This window comes from Danio rerio, chromosome 17, assembly GCF_052040795.2.
Source record: "Danio rerio strain M-AB ecotype USA chromosome 17, GRCz13ab, whole genome shotgun sequence".
In the NCBI taxonomy this organism is placed as follows: Eukaryota; Metazoa; Chordata; class Actinopteri; order Cypriniformes; family Danionidae; genus Danio; species Danio rerio.
Genome location: NC_141037.1, coordinates 48,909,930 through 48,928,299, shown reverse-complemented (window position 1 = coordinate 48,928,299; position 18,370 = coordinate 48,909,930). Strand labels below are relative to the sequence as shown.

The 18,370-nt window shown below is 35.2% G+C and overlaps 1 protein-coding gene across 9 annotated transcripts in view; it reads right to left on the bottom strand.

The window, feature by feature from the left end:
* The window catches only part of tmem260 (transmembrane protein 260), a 177,183-nt gene that overhangs the window by 147,398 nt on the left and 11,415 nt on the right, over positions 1-18,370 (bottom strand). For all 9 annotated transcript variants that reach the window (XR_015512641.1, XR_015512640.1, XR_015512643.1 and 6 more), the window contains one exon: positions 14,225-14,376. Coding sequence is in view for 4 of the 9 variants with exons in the window: in NM_001443236.1 (NP_001430165.1) it covers positions 14,225-14,376 (152 nt within the window). In the remaining 5 variants the exon portion in view is untranslated. The remainder of the gene's footprint in view (positions 1-14,224; positions 14,377-18,370) is intronic.

Genomic DNA, 18,370 nt, shown 5'->3' with positions numbered 1-18,370 from the left:
CTTTACACACAATAGCCCCTTTCACACAGTGATACCGGTAAATATCCGGAAAATTTACGGAACGACATTACCGGTATATACAAAAAAGCGCTGTTCACACAGGCGAGGACGTTACGGAATTTTTCCGGAAAAGAGCATTCACACATCCATTCCAAAATACCGGTAAATTCTGACATCATTCACCACAAATGAGCTTTAAACGGCTGCGCTTGTATTTGTAAACATTTGACTAAATTACAAACTCTTTTGATGATCAATATTGTAAACAACTTTCACAGGATCATATTCGCATGTCGAGATGTTCATAATATGTGCGTGTGCTGGCGCTTACAGGCTGTTTCATGGGCACACGCAAAGCTTGAAGGTAAACAAACAACGGCTTATCATAAGCATCTTATCGATGATTATTTGCACAGTTGGCATTAAGATAAACATATAAACGTTATCTGACTAACTTCTAGCAGCTAAATGTGTCTGGAAAAATATTGAAAGGCTTTTATTCTCACAAACCGCGCGGACGTAAATGCGTCTGACTGTTGTGATTGGCTAAAGCAGAAGTCTTACGTCAGCACGTTCTAGACGTGCACGCGCTTATTCCGGAAATCTTCCTTCTGCGTTCACACAGCGCAGCATTCCGGCAAATTGCCGGTAATGTTACAACTTCTCTTTCCGGAAAATAGCCAGAACGAATTTACCGGTATTTTCAAAAAGGACCTGTTCACACATACAACCTTTCCGGAAAATTGCCGGTAATTTTCCGGAAAGGTCTGTATGTGTGAAAGGGGCTAATGACCCCGAGACTGTTTAAAAACTGATGACTGAAATCACTAAACATCCTTAAAAAAAACGCTAAATGGAACGAATGAAGAATGAAAAGAAGGGCAGAATGAAGGAAGGGCCGAACAAGGAATGGAAGAAAGGACCAAATGAAGTAAAGAATAAAAAAACGAATGAATGAGTGAAGTAATGAACAAACGAATGTATGAAAGACAAAACAAAAGAAGGAAGGAACAAAGATACCAACAAATATATGAAGATCATTAAATGCACTACAGAATGTTACATCCTGCACAAACTGCATGTAAATGCATTAACTTTTCACATTGTAATATTCACTACTCTTAAGTATTTTTAAAAGAGCTACTTTTTACTCGTACTTTGAGTAATATTTACAACAGATACTTTTACTCTCGCAACATTTTTGGGCAAGTAATGGTACACTTACTTGAGTATAATTATTCAGTACTCTTTCAACCCTTGCAAATCAGCTTGATCGTTTAAGTGACGTACGAAGAACGAACCCCAGGTCAGTTCCCTGAGAACAAAATGTTATCCCAGGGCGTATTTCTTGGTTGCATTCAGATCATCAACAAAACTGGGAATTTTAGTTCCAGAAATGCCATTTTGAGGAACTAAATTAGCTCTTACTTCAAAACAAGAACTAATCCAGAACAATAGGTCTATAATGCTGTAACTTAACTGTGATTGGGTGACTTGCCATTACTTACAAACACTTGCTTTAGGAAGTCGGAGGTGATTTTGAAACATTGTTTAGTTCCTATTGTGGTTGGTTAGACCCTTCTGTGAAGTAAGTCAGAATGTAGCTCATAACTAAATTACTCATAGTTTCTTTGGTGTACAAAAAACAGGTACTTCAACCTGGAACTATAAAAAATGCCCTGCAAAAGCCCCTTATCTGAACTATTTATTAATTTAGAAAATATCTTAACCTGTAAAGCTATTTAACGCTAAAAAATATGATTAAGTGTTATAAGATTGTGTTATTTTTATACTGTATATTGTGTTGTTTTTATTGCTTTTTCTAACGCCATCCATTTTCACTGTACACGCTCCGTTATTTCCTCGTTTGGCTGTGGTAATCAACAGCAGCTGTTGATATGCTGTCAAGTTGTATCTAATCTGGAATATTCCATTTTTTTTATTTATTTTTTGTTGGCCTGAAAAACAAAGAGTGGGTGTCATAACTAAAGAGGAAATGCATTTAGCAAAACGAATGGCTGCAAACCAGAGCGTTTTAGAGATTAGACTGGCTAATAAAGCATATGCTTAAGCTGCCAGGAGCTGTTGTTTCTGGGTCGGTGATTTACCTGACAACAGTGGTATGCGGGAAGGGGCAGCCAAGGGACGTGGGAAACTACAGCTTTTTTTTAAGTCATAAACAAATACACAACCATACTGCACTCTTGAAATACATATTTAATAACACAGCTTAAATAAAAAAAAATCTTTAAATACCAAATTTAAATTCAATCTTTAAAGACCTTCATTCATCCAAAAATGTAAAGACTGTTATGACTTAATCATCGTGACCTTCTTTCTTCTGTGAAACATACTCTAGAAAGAATATATTTTGAAAATTATCAGTCTTTTCTTTGCAAATAAATTATTGGCTATCAATTCTTTAAACTATTATTTTGTGCATTTTATATTTGTATGATGTTTGGAGTGAGTTATGGGTACCTAAATGATTTTTAGGTGAACTATCTCTTTAAATGCTTACATTTGCATAGGCTATTATCTTCTGAAACAGGTAATGCTCTCATGAAGCAACTGTCTTGCTAATAAACACAGCTCACCATAGAGAGCCATGGGGTGACTAAGAGCGAGTGGAGGGTCCAGTGAGGAAAGCGCAGTCATGACCATATGGTAAAGAGCCTTATATGGACACAAAAGCACCGAGACAGGTGGGCACCCGAGCCCGGTCAGCTGTGATATGAGCTGGTGCATGCAGAACTGGACTCGTCTGCTCTTGGCTGTTGTGCAGCTTCACAGGTGCAGTGGACCCGGGACTGAGGAGGATGGGTGAAGTCACCTTCGGTGGACACGCAGCCACTTTTATTATGTAATTGACATCATGAACATACTGAAAATGCTAAGTAATCATTGTGTGTAATTGCACAAAATGTGTTTTGCCATAGAAATATTTTAGGTTCCCCAAATAAACAATCATACCCCTTTTAGATTCATTTCCAGTGGGAAAAAAAGAGAAATTTGAAGCCAGAAAGATGGCTTTAATTATAGCCTTTAAATTATGAACGGCAAATGCTGACTATGCAATAATGTAAAAAGGCTTTACCGTACTGCACAATATGTCTAAATATGTAAAACTATACAGACAAGACAAGCTGACCTGGTAAGACACTAGCACCAGAGTGCCCAATTTATGTTTCTAAAAAGTGTCATATTACCTTGAGTGCATTTTTAGTGCTGTACAAGTACTTTTACTGCACTATATTTATTCAACATGCAGTCACTACTTCATATGTTTATTTTGTCTTGCCTGTGGTGGTTGGCTAAGTAGCAGAATCAAGACTGTGATTGCTGTCCAATCAAATGCACAAATTGCATGTGCTGCCTGAGTTTGGATTGCAGCACCAACTGCTGGACACTTGTAGCTTGCTAATCAGGGTTCAAAGTGTTAACATATTGTCAAGGATAGATTTTTGACCCTTAGGTTACACAGATTTTACTCTGCATGTAATCACATCAACCTAAATCTTTAGTCGTTTACTTTATAAGAGAAGTGTAAACTTCTATACAGGTTTTCCTCTATATTAGGCACTTTGTAAAAAAAAAACAACTTTGATGACCTACCACTTTTGATAAGATTCTGAACTTCCAGTTCAATGAACACTTTGCTCAACTATGGGCAATGTAAGAGGTGCAACACAACAAACAGAAGCAGATCATGTGATAAAGACAACATGAACATGGTCAAAGCGGTCCATGTTTCATCAGTGGTACAACCATAATTTATGAAGTTACGACAATACTTTTGTACATGAAATAAAAAACTATTATTTAATTAAAAATGTCTTCTCTTCAGTGTCAGCTCATGTCACACATTCACAAGAGTACGATGTGCTGACATTGGTACATTTCGATTAAACTAATCTGAGCTAAAAAAAAAATGCATGTTATCATCTTGAATATTTTAGAACCCTTGTTTGTAGTTTGAGAGCTCTTAAAATTCATCAAAAGTAATTATTTGTGTTCTGAATATATGAAAGAAGGTCTTGGAAAGATATAAAAGTGAGTAATTAATGACAATATTGTCACTGTTGGTTGATCTAACAACACTTCCTTAACCTCAAATGCTATGTTCTTCAAAATTTTACATACAATACATTTAAAGATTTTTTTTTACACATTGAATATATCATGCATGATTTAAAAGTTTTTAGTGTATTTTATAAACAAATATATTTAATATATATTCCTATATATCATTATTTCATAAATACCATCTCAGATTTTGAAAGCTAGTGCATGCTTTTGTGACTTCTAGGCTTGATTATTGTAATGCTCTGTTTGCTGGCAGCCCAGCATCCTCTATTAACAAACTTCAGCTAGTACAAAATGCAGCTGCCAGAGTTCTCACCAGGTCTAGAAAATATGATCATATCACCCCAATTTTATCCTCCTTACACTGGCTGCCTGTTAAGTTTCGTATTGATTTTAAAATATTGCTTCTTACCTACAAAGCTTTAAATAATCTAGCTCCTGTTTATCTAACCAACCTTCTGTCTCGCTACAATCCAACCCGCTCTTTAAGATCACAAAACTCAGGGCTTCTAGTAGTACCTAGAATAGCAAAGTCGAGCAAAGGAGGTCGAGCCTTCTCATTTATGACTCCTAAACTCTGGAATAGCCTTCCTGATAATGTCCGAGGCTCAGACACACTCTCGCAGTTTAAAACTAGATTAAAGACCTATCTTTTTAGCAAAGCATAGACTCAATGCATCACTTAGCGGTATGATACATGAATGTGCCCCACAAAGGTTTTTGCATCTCGTTTACATACACTGTGAACAGCAGCTATGCTAATTATTCTCTTTATTTTCTATTTCCACCTGGGGGTACTCATCCTGAGGCCCTCAGATTATGCAGCGCCACTGATTCAATCCAAGAAAGTTTTTCATAATGCTGGACTAGGCTGTATCCTGAGCAGCTGCTGTGGTGGTCATGAAGGAGTGGAGAGCAAGAGACTGATTCCTGTGAAGCTCCAGGGACAGACGAGTCTTTGCTAAGATCCAGCATTCTCCAGCCTCCTGTGCCTAGACTACAGCTCTGCACAAGACATTTGGCCATAGGAGAAATGGTTGTGTAAATGAGCCTGGTTTCTCTCAAGGTTTTTTAATTCTTCACTTTCGCCTATTAATAAATTTTTTTCCTCGCCGCTGTCGCCACTGGCTTGCATGGTTCAGGATAAGTAGAGCTGTGCATTGATGTATTTGCTCTGCAGTGTTTGAACTCTCAGTAGTGATTATTAAACCAAACTGACCTGAACTAAACTGAACTGAACTTAAACACTGAAAACTGAACTGACACCATTTCAATTTACTATGATCTTTCATTTGAAGTTGCTTTGACACAATCTACATTGTAAAAGTGCTACACAAATAAAGATTAATAGAATAGAATAGTATAGAATAGAATAGAATAGAATAGAATAGAATAGAATAGAATAGAATAGAATAGAATAGAATAGAATAGAATAGAATAGAATAGAATAGAATTGAATTCCACTACATTTGGGAAGTCGCACATTTTTTCTAAATGATTTGCTAACATTGTCTTGATGTGGAATATAAAAATTTAGGACACTTGTTGATATTGACCCACAATCTTAAGTCAGTCTCCATACAATAAAATTTATTTACTGATTAGTTTGACTTTTAAATGGTCGATGTAGCATGTTAGGTGCACTACAAATAGCTTTTTTTATATATAAATTTGTCAAGATATGTACTTTTTTTGTAAAAGTAAATAATAAAATCCAAATCAAATGATTTTCAATATAGGACTTAATTTTTCTTCACTGTAAAAAAATTATCTCCCTGACATTTTTTTGACCCACCATAAAAATAAAAATAAAAGAAATTCCTGTATCCTGTGTTCCTCTCATTATACATTTATGTATATTATAATACATTAATAGATCCAACCACAAAACTGTCAGGGAAAGACGGGGGTGTGACAAGCATTATTAACGTCATTACGCACTGAAATTCCTCAAATCTAAAGATGGCAGAGAATGTATAGGGCATAAAAAGGGGAGTGTCAGAATGGTGTTGGGTGCCAGGCTAGCAGCCTGGGGACAGGCCTGTCCGGTAGTGATCCTACTGAGAGTGGCACGCCACCTCAGCATTGCCACTGGGCACGGGCGAAGCACCTAAGGACCCCAATGCCAACCCAGAAGGGAGTCCCAGACTGTGCCGGAAGAACTGAAACCCCTAAAACTCTCCCTCCTCCCAGTCCTGGCATCTCAAGCCTGCCAGCCTCTGCTCTGAGCCCAATAGACAAGCATGAGGCCAAACCCCAGCCTAAGCCCAGACAGATAACCATCAAAACCTATTACGCTTATGTTTTCAATTGAAAACATAGATTATATACTGAAACTTAAGAGCTAAAGGGGTTTGTGTGTTATGCGTGTGTGCAATCAAATCCTCACTGCCATTAGTTGCAGGAGGAAGATGGGTTGCAGAGTTGAGAGAGCCAAAGGAAATGACTTTTTTGGTTGCTGTAATCCAAAATTGGATCTAAATCCTCTGAGGCTTAAGAGCAGAGGTTGCATTGGACATGTAACTGCAGCCAAATCTCTGGTCAGCGTGGCTCATAAAATTTCAGCAGAGTGAGAGCATGTATTACAAGAGCTAACATGCAGACAATAAAAAACATGCAGCAGGTACTGCCTGTTTAAACCAATTATCTGCTGGCTGAACTTCAAGTCCACAATGGTGTAATAGCAGTACATTTGTAACCTAATATTAAAATTAATCCTTACCTTCCTAACCAAATGTCAAATTCCCTGACTGAGTGAAAATCTGAATTTACAAGACATACTGTATAATGAATGAAAACAAGGCACTACTGTACTTTGCATAAAATTGTTTGAATTTGAATATAGTTTATATCCACCACCAGTGTGCAGCATCCACCTGGATGACGTGACGGCAGCCATATTGCACCTGACTGCACACCACACACCAGCTGATTAGTGGATGGTTAGCAGGCCAGAAGGCAAATTTGGCCAGGATTCCGGGGTTAAACCCCTACTATTTTCAAAGGACATCCTGGAATTGTTAATGGACCTATTTCACAAGACACGTGTAACGGTTATTATAATGTTAAATGCTTGAAAGTTTTTACTATTCTGATTTTTAAAAAAACGTTTGAATATTTATGCATTTATTTATGTATTATACAGGGCTCGAAATTGCGACCATTTTGGTCAGTAATTTTATCTATGCGACCTTAAAATATATTTGGGAGCATTTCTTCGAGTGCTTAAAATTGTTGTGTGCGTTTTTACCAGTTTTTACTGCAAAATGTTCACCACATGCGCGGATTCGGGAGACATTCACGCAGAATGCATCTCTAAGCTGTTTGTCTGCACTTGGAAAGCGAAACACAGCGCTCGGGAATGGTTTAAAACAGTTGTCATGTCTACTTGCTGCAGTAAACAAATCCAAGTCCGTAATGCTTGCCCTGCCTTTGCGCTCTTCTTATTGGCCCACCACTGCTCTAGCACTGAACGCGAATGATTGATTAATATCAGCTGTCAATCACTCAGCGCCTTCTGACTTCGGATGACAGAGAGCTACTACCGCGAAAAATTGTAAAGCGCTGAAGATGAGAATGAAGATAACGCTGACAGATTTAGTTTTAGAAACCATCTAGTTACAAATAATGACACATCTTACTAGTGATCATGTGCTGAATGTTAATCCACCATCTACACTTTTCCAAGAGTAGAAGACTTCCATTGGCTTCAAGTCCGCTATGAAAAGTCTGTGGGATGGAATTTTGAGGTAACTGTTTGCCACATCTAGCACGAGAGCTTCTGTTTAATCCTTCATATAATCGACAGATGCTGTCTGCCGTGCAAGGGGCAGTTATATGTCAAATTGAACACCACGAAGGCTACACCATCGCAAATGGGCTTACACTGAGTAAACTAATATCGCTACTCATGAAAAAAACAGTATTGCTATTAACATGTATGCATAAATTAAGGTACAGTATGTGCCTAAAGCATCAGTGCAATATTAGACAGCACTTGTGAGAACAGCACAGTTATACCGTTAACAGATTCATTCAAGCAGTGCGTGCAGGGCCGGTGAGCGCTCCGTGTATCTTTTGCTCACTCAGTTCTGTTATAAAAATGTATTTTCTTGTGATAACGGGATTTCGTTGAGACATATTTTCCTCACGCTTGCATATATGTTTTTTTTAAAACTTGTTAGTTAGATTAGTGTTGATTTCAAATACAATAAATATGTTTGTATAAAATGTGTAGTAACGGTGCTCATAATTGGTGGGTGCGACTGAATTTTGGCTGATGCGCCTAAATTTTTAAAGGTAGGAGCACCGGTGCTACCAAGCAAAAAGGTTAATTTCGAGCCATGATTATATCATGTTTGAGTCAAATTACACAAATCGAATTAGCACCTATTCAAGGTGTTTCTAATGCATGTCTATGGGGCTGAGACTTAATTTCATGTTATTCTCTTCCCTGGCTGCCATCATCAGTCTTAAAGAATTTGTTTTCCATTTTCTGAAAGTCTTGATAACACCATCGTGGAGTTTTTCTTTTCTTTTTTCAGTAGATAGAATTGTAAAAAAATATATATTTGTTGTACTCTCCCATTCACTTAGCTTTACCCAGCTATAACTCCTTCCTCTACAGAGAAACTCAGAAATGTGTAAAGGGTCTATGACCACAGAGAGTCAGGACCTCAGTTTGACATATCCAAAAGACAGTGATTACTGAGCAGTATAGTGTCCTCTTCACTATACTGGGGTGTTAGGACCCACAGGTTAAGCACACAATCCTGGCCTCACTAACACTTCTTCTGGCAGCAATCTATCTTTCCCATGTGGACTCCAATCCAGGTACTGACCAGGCACAGCCCTTTCTTAACCCTCTGGGGTCTAAGACCGCGTATACGTGTTTTGACCTGTGGTGTCGTCAAACTACTGAAATGAACTTAAATTACACTTTCAGTTTTAATCGTACAGATAAAATCAATACATCAATCGAATCTGTTATGTGTCTACTTTTTGTTGTGTACACTCACAACAACAACAAACGTGTGTGCTTTTGCAAAATAAGGAAAACAAACACCGTAGGCATTCTGTCTTTTCTCTCTCCGTGAACTGCTTTTAGAAGTGCGTCAATAAACTGCGCTGAAACTCCGCGAAAACAAAACGCACAGAGATGAGATGTGTATCTCTAGAAAGCTTGACGTGTCTACTTTTAAATGCAACTATGTACTGTATGTTGAAAACAAACATTGCTTGAAATAGTAATCAGTATGAAACCAAGGCTAATGTCTAGTTACTCAGTCTGATCTCATTAGTTTTAATGCGACCAAGCCCACGAGACTTTGTTATTACAAGCATCTGCATAAAACGCGTGCAGACTGTGGTCAGAAAAACAAGTCACTAAAATGATAGGAAACTCAGCAAATATTCAACAAAGATGATGATTTATGACATCTATATAAAGCTTGATATGTCTACTTTTGCATTAACCAATTTAAATCGAAAACAAATAATCTATTTTTATGTAATCCGTATAAAAGTAAGGACTCTAAGTATGGATTCTCCTATATCGCCTCATTACAGCTAACATGATCCCGCCCCTCAGTAAGCAAGCTTCATATGTAAATTACCAGATGTGAAAACAACTGTGGTAAAGGACCAGTGGCAAAGAGAGCTAAAGTAGGTAAGAAGTGCTCCGAGTTTGGTCAGTAAAGTGAGTAATGTTGGTCTGCGTCATGCCAACAAACTATTAGATGAAGATGTAGCCTTCAACTTCACTAAAATGTATAAAAACGCAACAAAACTGGACCAAGAAAAAAATCCTGCATCTGTCAGTCTTCGGTGATGTCAAGAAGAAGGCCAGGGGTTACAGTGAAATACTGCCTTTTTTTCTGCGCTCCTCTGCAAGGCTATAGAAATATATACATTTCTAAGTGTCCTTTGTAAGTTTATTCTTTAAATAATTTCTGTGAATACCGAATTAGAGGATGAGAACTTGCGCCAAAAGCTGTTGTGATGCGCGCAACTGTTTAAAAGATTTCATTATAGCACATGGTGTGTTTTTCATCTACTTTCTTTTGCTCGGTTATTTTTGTTAATATATATTAATTATCATTCTTTAACATAACATTGCTCTAATAGGAGATTACCAAAACTAACTCAGAATCTTATTATTATTAATCAATCTTTGTATGTGCTATTCCATAATGATGTATTGTTTTTTTAACCAATTTAAGATGTTTGACAATGCTAAGATAATATGTTGCATTTTGGCATGTTTTTTTACTTATTTACGAACAATTTATGGACATAAATTTAAATAAAAAATATCCTGGATTTGAAGAATATTGTGGTCATGGACTTCATTGAGCTCAAGTAATAGTTAAATCTATAAAAATTGTGTATGAACTTGATTGTTGATGTCTTAAATAATAATGTCAAATAATCAACATTTTTCAAAATGAATATATCTCGTTTTGCAATGAAACTCTTCAATTACAAATAACTTTTTCAGTAGATTTCATATATGTTAGTTTATAAAGTTTGCAGAGTTTTATAGAGTGCACTGACTCTCACAAGTGTATCTCCAGTTATTTTGTGTAATTATAATATTTTAAATTAACTGCAAACAAAAAAGTGCATAAACTTTGCTTTGATTCCTTTTTGAAACTCTTCCGAGTCACATACCTGTCTGATGGCTCATTATGCAGCTCATTATGCAGGTCTTTGTCTTATCAGGTGTGACTCACTGCATAGTAATGATAGTTCATGCCTTCTCGCATAAAGCATTTTCACTCAAAAAGTGACTTAAAAATTTTAATTCATTATATTTTTTTTCTGTGAGCAAGTGAACAAGATGATTCTCACATCATTTTGAAGCAAAAACAATAGGCTACAAGATCCAGATCTCAAAACTTTTGTGCACAAATGTTCTCTGTTTTTCACGGGCTTGTTTCAATGACTTTCAATTTTTTGTTTTTCACTAACCACGCATAAACGTTTTTTTCTCAAAAACAGAAACACATACAAACATTCTGCTAAGGTATTATTGTAGCCCAACTTGTGCTGTTTATAGTGTTATCACTTTAGCCGTCTTTATGTTTTTAAGATACTGAAAACAACACAAATGTCAGTGCATGTCCAAACTTTTCCAGAGCCCCAAAACATACTCAGACCCCAGAGGGTTAAATTTAGTGGACGACCATGTGAGAGTTGCAGAGAGCTAGCTGTCTGCTAAAAAGGCCTAACTATAGCAAAGGCAAAACATATGAAATAATATGATTAAAAAACAATACGGTACAGAAAAATTACATTTTGATAAATGGACACCAATGACAAACATTATTCACTGATACCCCATTACTTTGACAAAAAATATGTAAAAAAAAAAAAAACTTTAATGTCTTAAATAGGCAGTTTAAAGCTTAAAGATATTCCAGAATTCCATGAGCTGTGTGAGCCCTGATAAATAAGGAAGTATGTTCAGAGGAAAAACAAAATTCCTGAAAAAATTATTAATACAAAGGCATATAGTTTACTCGTACAATTCAAAATCACTCACTACTTGCTCAAGTGGTTCCACACCTGTGTTTTTATTAGGTTGAACACAAAAGAAGATTTCTTGAAGAAAGCTGAAAATCTGTAAATTTTAACTTCTACAGTATATGTTTTTTCCTACTAATGAAGTTAATAGTTACCTGTTTCTAACTTTAAAAAAAAACTGTTTAATAGACTTGAATCGACTAAAACTTGGATCTTTCTCCCAATGTAAAGGACAGTGGTGATGAGAAAAAAAGGTTCATGATTCTGAAGCTGATATCAATAATGTTTAGGACAGACATGTCTGCACTCATTTTTTTCATGTAACAGTAAACTCATGTCATAAATGCAGGCATCTATTGGATCTCCAACATGCTTGTTCATCAATTTGTTTAAAAACCTTCTATCTACTATCTTTCGCAAATAACGCAGATTGCGTTTGAACATTCTGTCCTGTGGGTACATGGACATATCACGATACACCAAACAGTGATAACATTCACAAGAGAAAAAAGTAGAAAACCATTAGAAGAGCAATAACTAAAATGAATGATTAGAAGATGTATAGCATTTATACCAGCCTTTAGAAGGGAACATTGCTGTTTATAATATTTAATCTAACTGGACCATAGCAGGCCTTGATATTATCTTGAAGACAGGTCCGCAGGTAATGCTAATATCATGAAAAAAGGACTTTACAGGAATATGCTAAATAAAGAGAACCTGAAATACTTTACAATAAACTATGCACATGAAAAGGGTTTAAAGCAAACTAAAAACATTAACATTCAACTTAATCTGGGCTCTTTGACAATAAAAATGCCATATGAAACTATGAAACAAACTATGAACTGGCGTAACATAATTTCTAACTAAATCACGGCACCACAAAGTTCAAGGGTTTGAAACTGTTTGCTCAATATGTTAAGAACAGATGTCCAAAAGGAAAGACAAACACTAAGAAAGTATTTACTGATTAATTTACTCATTAAAATTATATTATATATATATATATATATATATATATATATATATATATATATATATATATATATATATATATATACAGTAGAAGTCAGAATTATTAGCCCCCTTTTGATTTTATTTCATTTTTTTAAATATTTCCCAAATTATTTTTAACAGAGCAAGGAAACTTTCACAGTATGCCTGATAATATTTTTTTTCAGGCGAAAGTCTTATTTGTTTTATTTCGACTAGAATAAAAGCAGTTATTAATTTTTTAAAACCACTTCTGGGACAAAATTATAAGCCCCTTTAAGCTAATTTTTTTTCAATAATCTACAAAACAAACCATCGTTATAACTTGCCTAATTACCCTAACCTGCCTAGTTCACCTTATTAACCTAGTTAAGCCTTTAAATGTCACTTTAAGCTGTATAGAAGTGTCTTGAAAAATATCAAGTAAAATATTATTTACTGTCATCATGTCAAAGATAAAATAAATCCGTTATTAGAAATAAGTTTTTAAAACTATTATGCTTAGAAATGTGCTGAAACAATCTTCCCTATATATATATATATATATATATATATATATATATATATATATATATATATATATATATATATATATATATATATATATATATATATAGGCCACAAGTTACATTTGCTGTTTTAGTGAGGGCATAATGTCATTATATGTTACTTCTCGTTCTCTTTAATAAAATACAATCAGAAAATACAGGCTCAAGTTGGATATTTTTAAGTCTAATTGTTTAAGATATATGGGAAAAAAGTTAAAGAAAAATGGAAGAATGAATAAACAATAGTTTCTGTCTTAGTTTGATCTGCATTTCAGCCAGATCTGTTGTCAATATTGCCTGAACTGATGGGATTGTGAATGCTGTAAAGTACAAACAGGTTTTAATTTGTCATGTAATTCCTACTAGAAAGCACATAATTTGTAATTGATTTATTGTTCAGCATGATAATTCTTTCAAACACACTGCTAATGTAATAAAATCATACTTGGAGAGAAAAACAGCTGATGAAAAATAAACAGTCATATTATGGCCCCCACAGAGTCCAAACTTGAATACTGTATACAGTATGTATAGGCAATATTATAGGCAGTATAAGACTCACCTGGAGAGAAAACGAAAGATTGAACCTTCTAAATCTAAAGGAAATCTTAGACATTCTGAAAGATGCTTGATATTAAATAGCACATTATTTCAGAAAAAACACACTAAAAATTTCAAGTTGTTACTTGGTGCTAAAGAGGTCAATTTAAACAAATACTTTTGATTCGAACAATAATATAGTTCTGAATATTGTTCACATTTCCCATATTTTTTGTTTGTATATTAAAGGTGTGGTTCACCCAAAAGTACGCTTCATACCTTTTAGATACATAGATTTGTGCAGAAGTCGTAGGCTCCCAAAGCTGGCGGTGGCCTAAGACTTTTGCACAGTAGTGCATATCTTTTTTTAACCCTGCCCTAATATTTACACCTTCATCGAGACATTGCAATAATCCACATGGGTGTATAACAGTAAACTTGCTGCTCAGGTATCACAAAATTTTTTAACCCTTAACTGATGAACAAAGCAGAACTTTACAGTATTTTACAGTATAAGAGTGGTGTACCTGCAGACGGTGAAGCAGAGGGCTCCACTCGCCCCGGCCCCAAACACAGCACACAGCACATTGATACTGTGTGCCGGAGAGCTAAGAGGCAGCAGGGAGAGCATCAGAGAAGACATCATGGTGAAGAGAGGATATCCTGGAGGATGAGCCACCTGTGGGGAAAAAACACTACTGTAAACCTACACGTAGAACCACCACCCATCATCATACAGTTCAGCTTTCAAAGGCAGACCTCAGTTTTACGGGTTACAGCGCCACACTGTCCTCCCCCTCCCTCAAAGTCTGATCTCCTGTCTCCTTGCCTTCCCAGCAATTAGGCACTAAGTCCCCTAAGGAGCGATAAGGACTAGAGCTATTAAAGGCTGTCTCGCTCCTACTAGCCTGATAACGCACACACAGGCACAGCAGGCTGGAAAATGCTGCGCACTTGAGCGAAGAGCAAGAAACCACTCGTAGAAGTGGTTGTTTGAGGGATGGATTGGAAACTCGGTGGACAAGCGGGTGTCTAAAAGCTAGTATGAGTTCAAGATCAAAGCAGGAATGGGGGTCCCAGCCAAATGATCCCTCTAAACAATTTTCATAAGGCTGAAGGCCATGTCAGTTAGCTTTACTGAACTGCGATAAGCCATAGTCAGGGAGTCTATAACTCATGAAGTAACTACATATTACTGAGAAATTTTAAAAAGCAATTCAAGTGTACACATGATCAAAACACATAAATTAAACAACTAGTTAAGGGAATGGCAAACTAACTGTGTTTACCCAAGGAGTAGTGAAAAATGTCAAATGTAATGTTCTATTAAACAAAAAAACATTGATTCAACTAAAGATTTTTAGGAAACTTGCTGCAGATTTTTTTAAGTTGACTCAATTTAAATCGAGTCAAGTGATACTTGGCTTAAAAATTGAGTCAACTCAAAACAGTTGTGCAGCAATTAGCCCTACGCTGCGTTTACACCAGACATGGAGGAAGCATCAAGCGTGAGTGATTTACATGTTAATTCATACTAGACATCCGTCAGCACGAATGAAGCATCGCAAGTTGAGCGTTTTGCACGACTTTTGCACAACTTTAACCAATCAGGAGCTTTCTCTTGTAGGGGCGTGATCATGATGTAGTGCCTGTTGTTGGTGTCCCAAGGGGAAATTGTCTTGCCAACACCAGACAACAGCTCATCAAGCTGGACTTGGCTTAGTCAAAAGCACCACTGGATACCTTCATAATCCAGGTATAGTTTCTGGATGAGTTAATGAAATAACAGAGCTGAGTGCACCTCTGAAAGGATCTAGTGGTGCCGAACGAATCTACTCTGTTTTTCAGCCTTCCTAAAGCAGAAAGCACAGCTAATCTTTCAATAAAATCCATGTCAGCCATTTATCCACAAAGTTAGAGTCACCGGGCAGACAGAAGTCCTACCCATGACGCTAATCTATTGTGAAGTGAATGTGACGTGCAAATGAAGCGAGTAAACTCTAAATGTTCAGTCATCTATTTAGGCGCGAATAGCGCAATTCGTCCACAGGAGCCATGTCCGCTGTGGCGAATGAATTATTATATCAGTGACTATTCTATTGACATTATAATATACATTTCCTAAATAAAATAAATCCTAAATGGAGTGTACCAAAAAATTTTATTGATGAAATTAATTTTGTAATCTAAACTTAAAATTAAGAAAATAGGCAAATGGGAGGGGGTGGGGGACAGTCATAAATAGAATTGCACTTTATATTCAAAGACAAAAGTCAGAAACGTATCTTATAATTGTTAGCGAAACTAGAAATTGCTAAATTATAATTTTTTAAAAATCTGAATTGTTGTAAAACTCACAATTTAGAGTAAAAAAATTAAAACTTCAAGTTGTTTACAAAATAGCAATATAGATTTTTTTTTTATTATTGTGAGAGTAACATTTTGAAAAATGTATTAATAGTACCAAATATGTGTCTTTTAAAGAGGGTTAAGCTGAAAGCATCTGTTGCATACAAGATCTGATAAACATCTTTGAAACACATTTATACATTTTATATAATACTGTTAATTACTTATCTTGTAGGTACAGTACTGTCAAAAATAGTAGTACAATAATGTAGAAATGTTTATGTTTCTTTTAAAAAACATCTTAAATTAATCAAAATTATTGAGATTTTTTGTATACACTAATAATTTATACATGAAATAACTGTATACATGGAAAAAAATGCTTATGTGATGGTAACGTTTCTTTACTTTACCCAGTGTATTAATTTTTATTAAAGTTATTAATTTATGCATAATGATTATTATTGTTATTTATTTGTTTGTTTATTTGTTCTCATTCCTGTCAAAATAAGATCCATTTAAGTGGTCTGTCAAGTAAGGGTAGGTAGGACGGCAAGAAAAAAAATATTACTTGTGGATTTATTTGATTCTGAAAATTGCAGATGTGAAAATAACAAATGTATAGATAAAAAAAGATGTAGAAATTCAAAATAATTTAAAAAATAAATAAATGGAGAATACAAATACGTAAATTGACAAATGTATATATTGGTATATTACTGTTTAAAATATTGAATGTATAGATATGTGCTAACTGAAATGTAAACCAAGTATGCTGTTAAATAAATAAGTGTAGGTGTTCCACACCTGATATCAAGACTTCATGAGATGGATTGCTTGAGGGAAGAAACTGTAGGTTAAATGTGGTGCAAAATGTTCTGTAGCATTGACCAGACGGTAAAAGTTCAAAGTGCGAGTGTGCTGGATGTGAGGATTCCAGAGTGATTTTGCCAATACCTCTCTTCGTTATATAGGAGTCGAGCAGGTGTCTCTTCAAAGGAGAGGCGGTGATTTGGATCACATCTTAGCTTACTGGATACATTAAATACTTCAATCCCAAATGGTTAAAATATGGACTCTAATCTGAGTTTTTTCAAACCAAGTATCCAATATTGATATATATTAAATTTATACCCATGCATTTTGATAAAGCTAATTTAATATTATGTAGATTTTGTGGATTAGTTTTTTATATTTTTGATGTTTGTATATCTTGTTTTGTTTGTATTTTTAAGTGTTAAATTGAAGATTGAATTAAGATAGCTCCATCTGTGAATAATTGTCCATGTAGAGCAGGTCAAAAAAAAAAAAAGTATTGAAACTGTCAACATTTTACTCAGAAAACGCATTTTTTAAAGGTGCTGTTGACTAGAAACTGTCCCCAGTTGTAAAACACAGCAATCCAAATAAACAAAGAAAACAGAACTAAACATTACGGTATGTGTAATAAAATTAAATGACACAGGATTAAAAGTAATGAACACATGAAGAAAGGGAGATGTAGAAAGGCATGGAAAGCCCAGACAGAAGCTAAAATCTTGTTTTTAGAATGCATCCCTCATCAGACGAAGCTGAAACTGCTATTCCAGGGGTGTCCAAACTCAGTCTTGGAGGGCCGGTGTCCTGCATATTTTAGTTTCAACCCCCATTAAACACACCTGAATCCACTAATCGAGCTCTTTCTAGGTATACCCCAGGGCCGAGTTTGAACACCCCTGTGCTATTCCCTTGTTAAGTCATGACTAGGCCCACACGGAATCTGCGCACTCAGAATTCCACAGATTTCCGCAGATTTGTAGCCATTCATCTATTCTTTTTATTTACTTGAGTTAATGTGTGTAAATTTATATTTATTCAGTTTTTAAATTAATTTCAGTATATATATATATATATATATATATATATATATATATATATATATATATATATATAGACTAATATGAAAATATTCATACAGTTTATTTACAATACAGTTTGTAAAGTAATATTTTCTGTCTGTTAGTATTTATTACATGAAAGACTTGCTTTGCTTTGTGAGAAACTTTCCAAATAAAGTGGATCTAATTGGATTTACATTGTGAACATTAAATAAAGGTTAAAAAGGTATTATTTTTTATTTCACATATTAAGTTTTTAGTTATGATACTCCCAAAATCATTCAGATTTTTAACAAAATTCTTAGCAGAAATAGCAAAAAAGTCTGCAGATTTTGTCTGGTCTCATGACATATGGTATAATGTTTCAGGGTCCAAGCCGCTACTTATTTGAATTAAGAAATTATTCGTTTATGACCACTTTTTAGTCATATCACACAATAAAGTGAT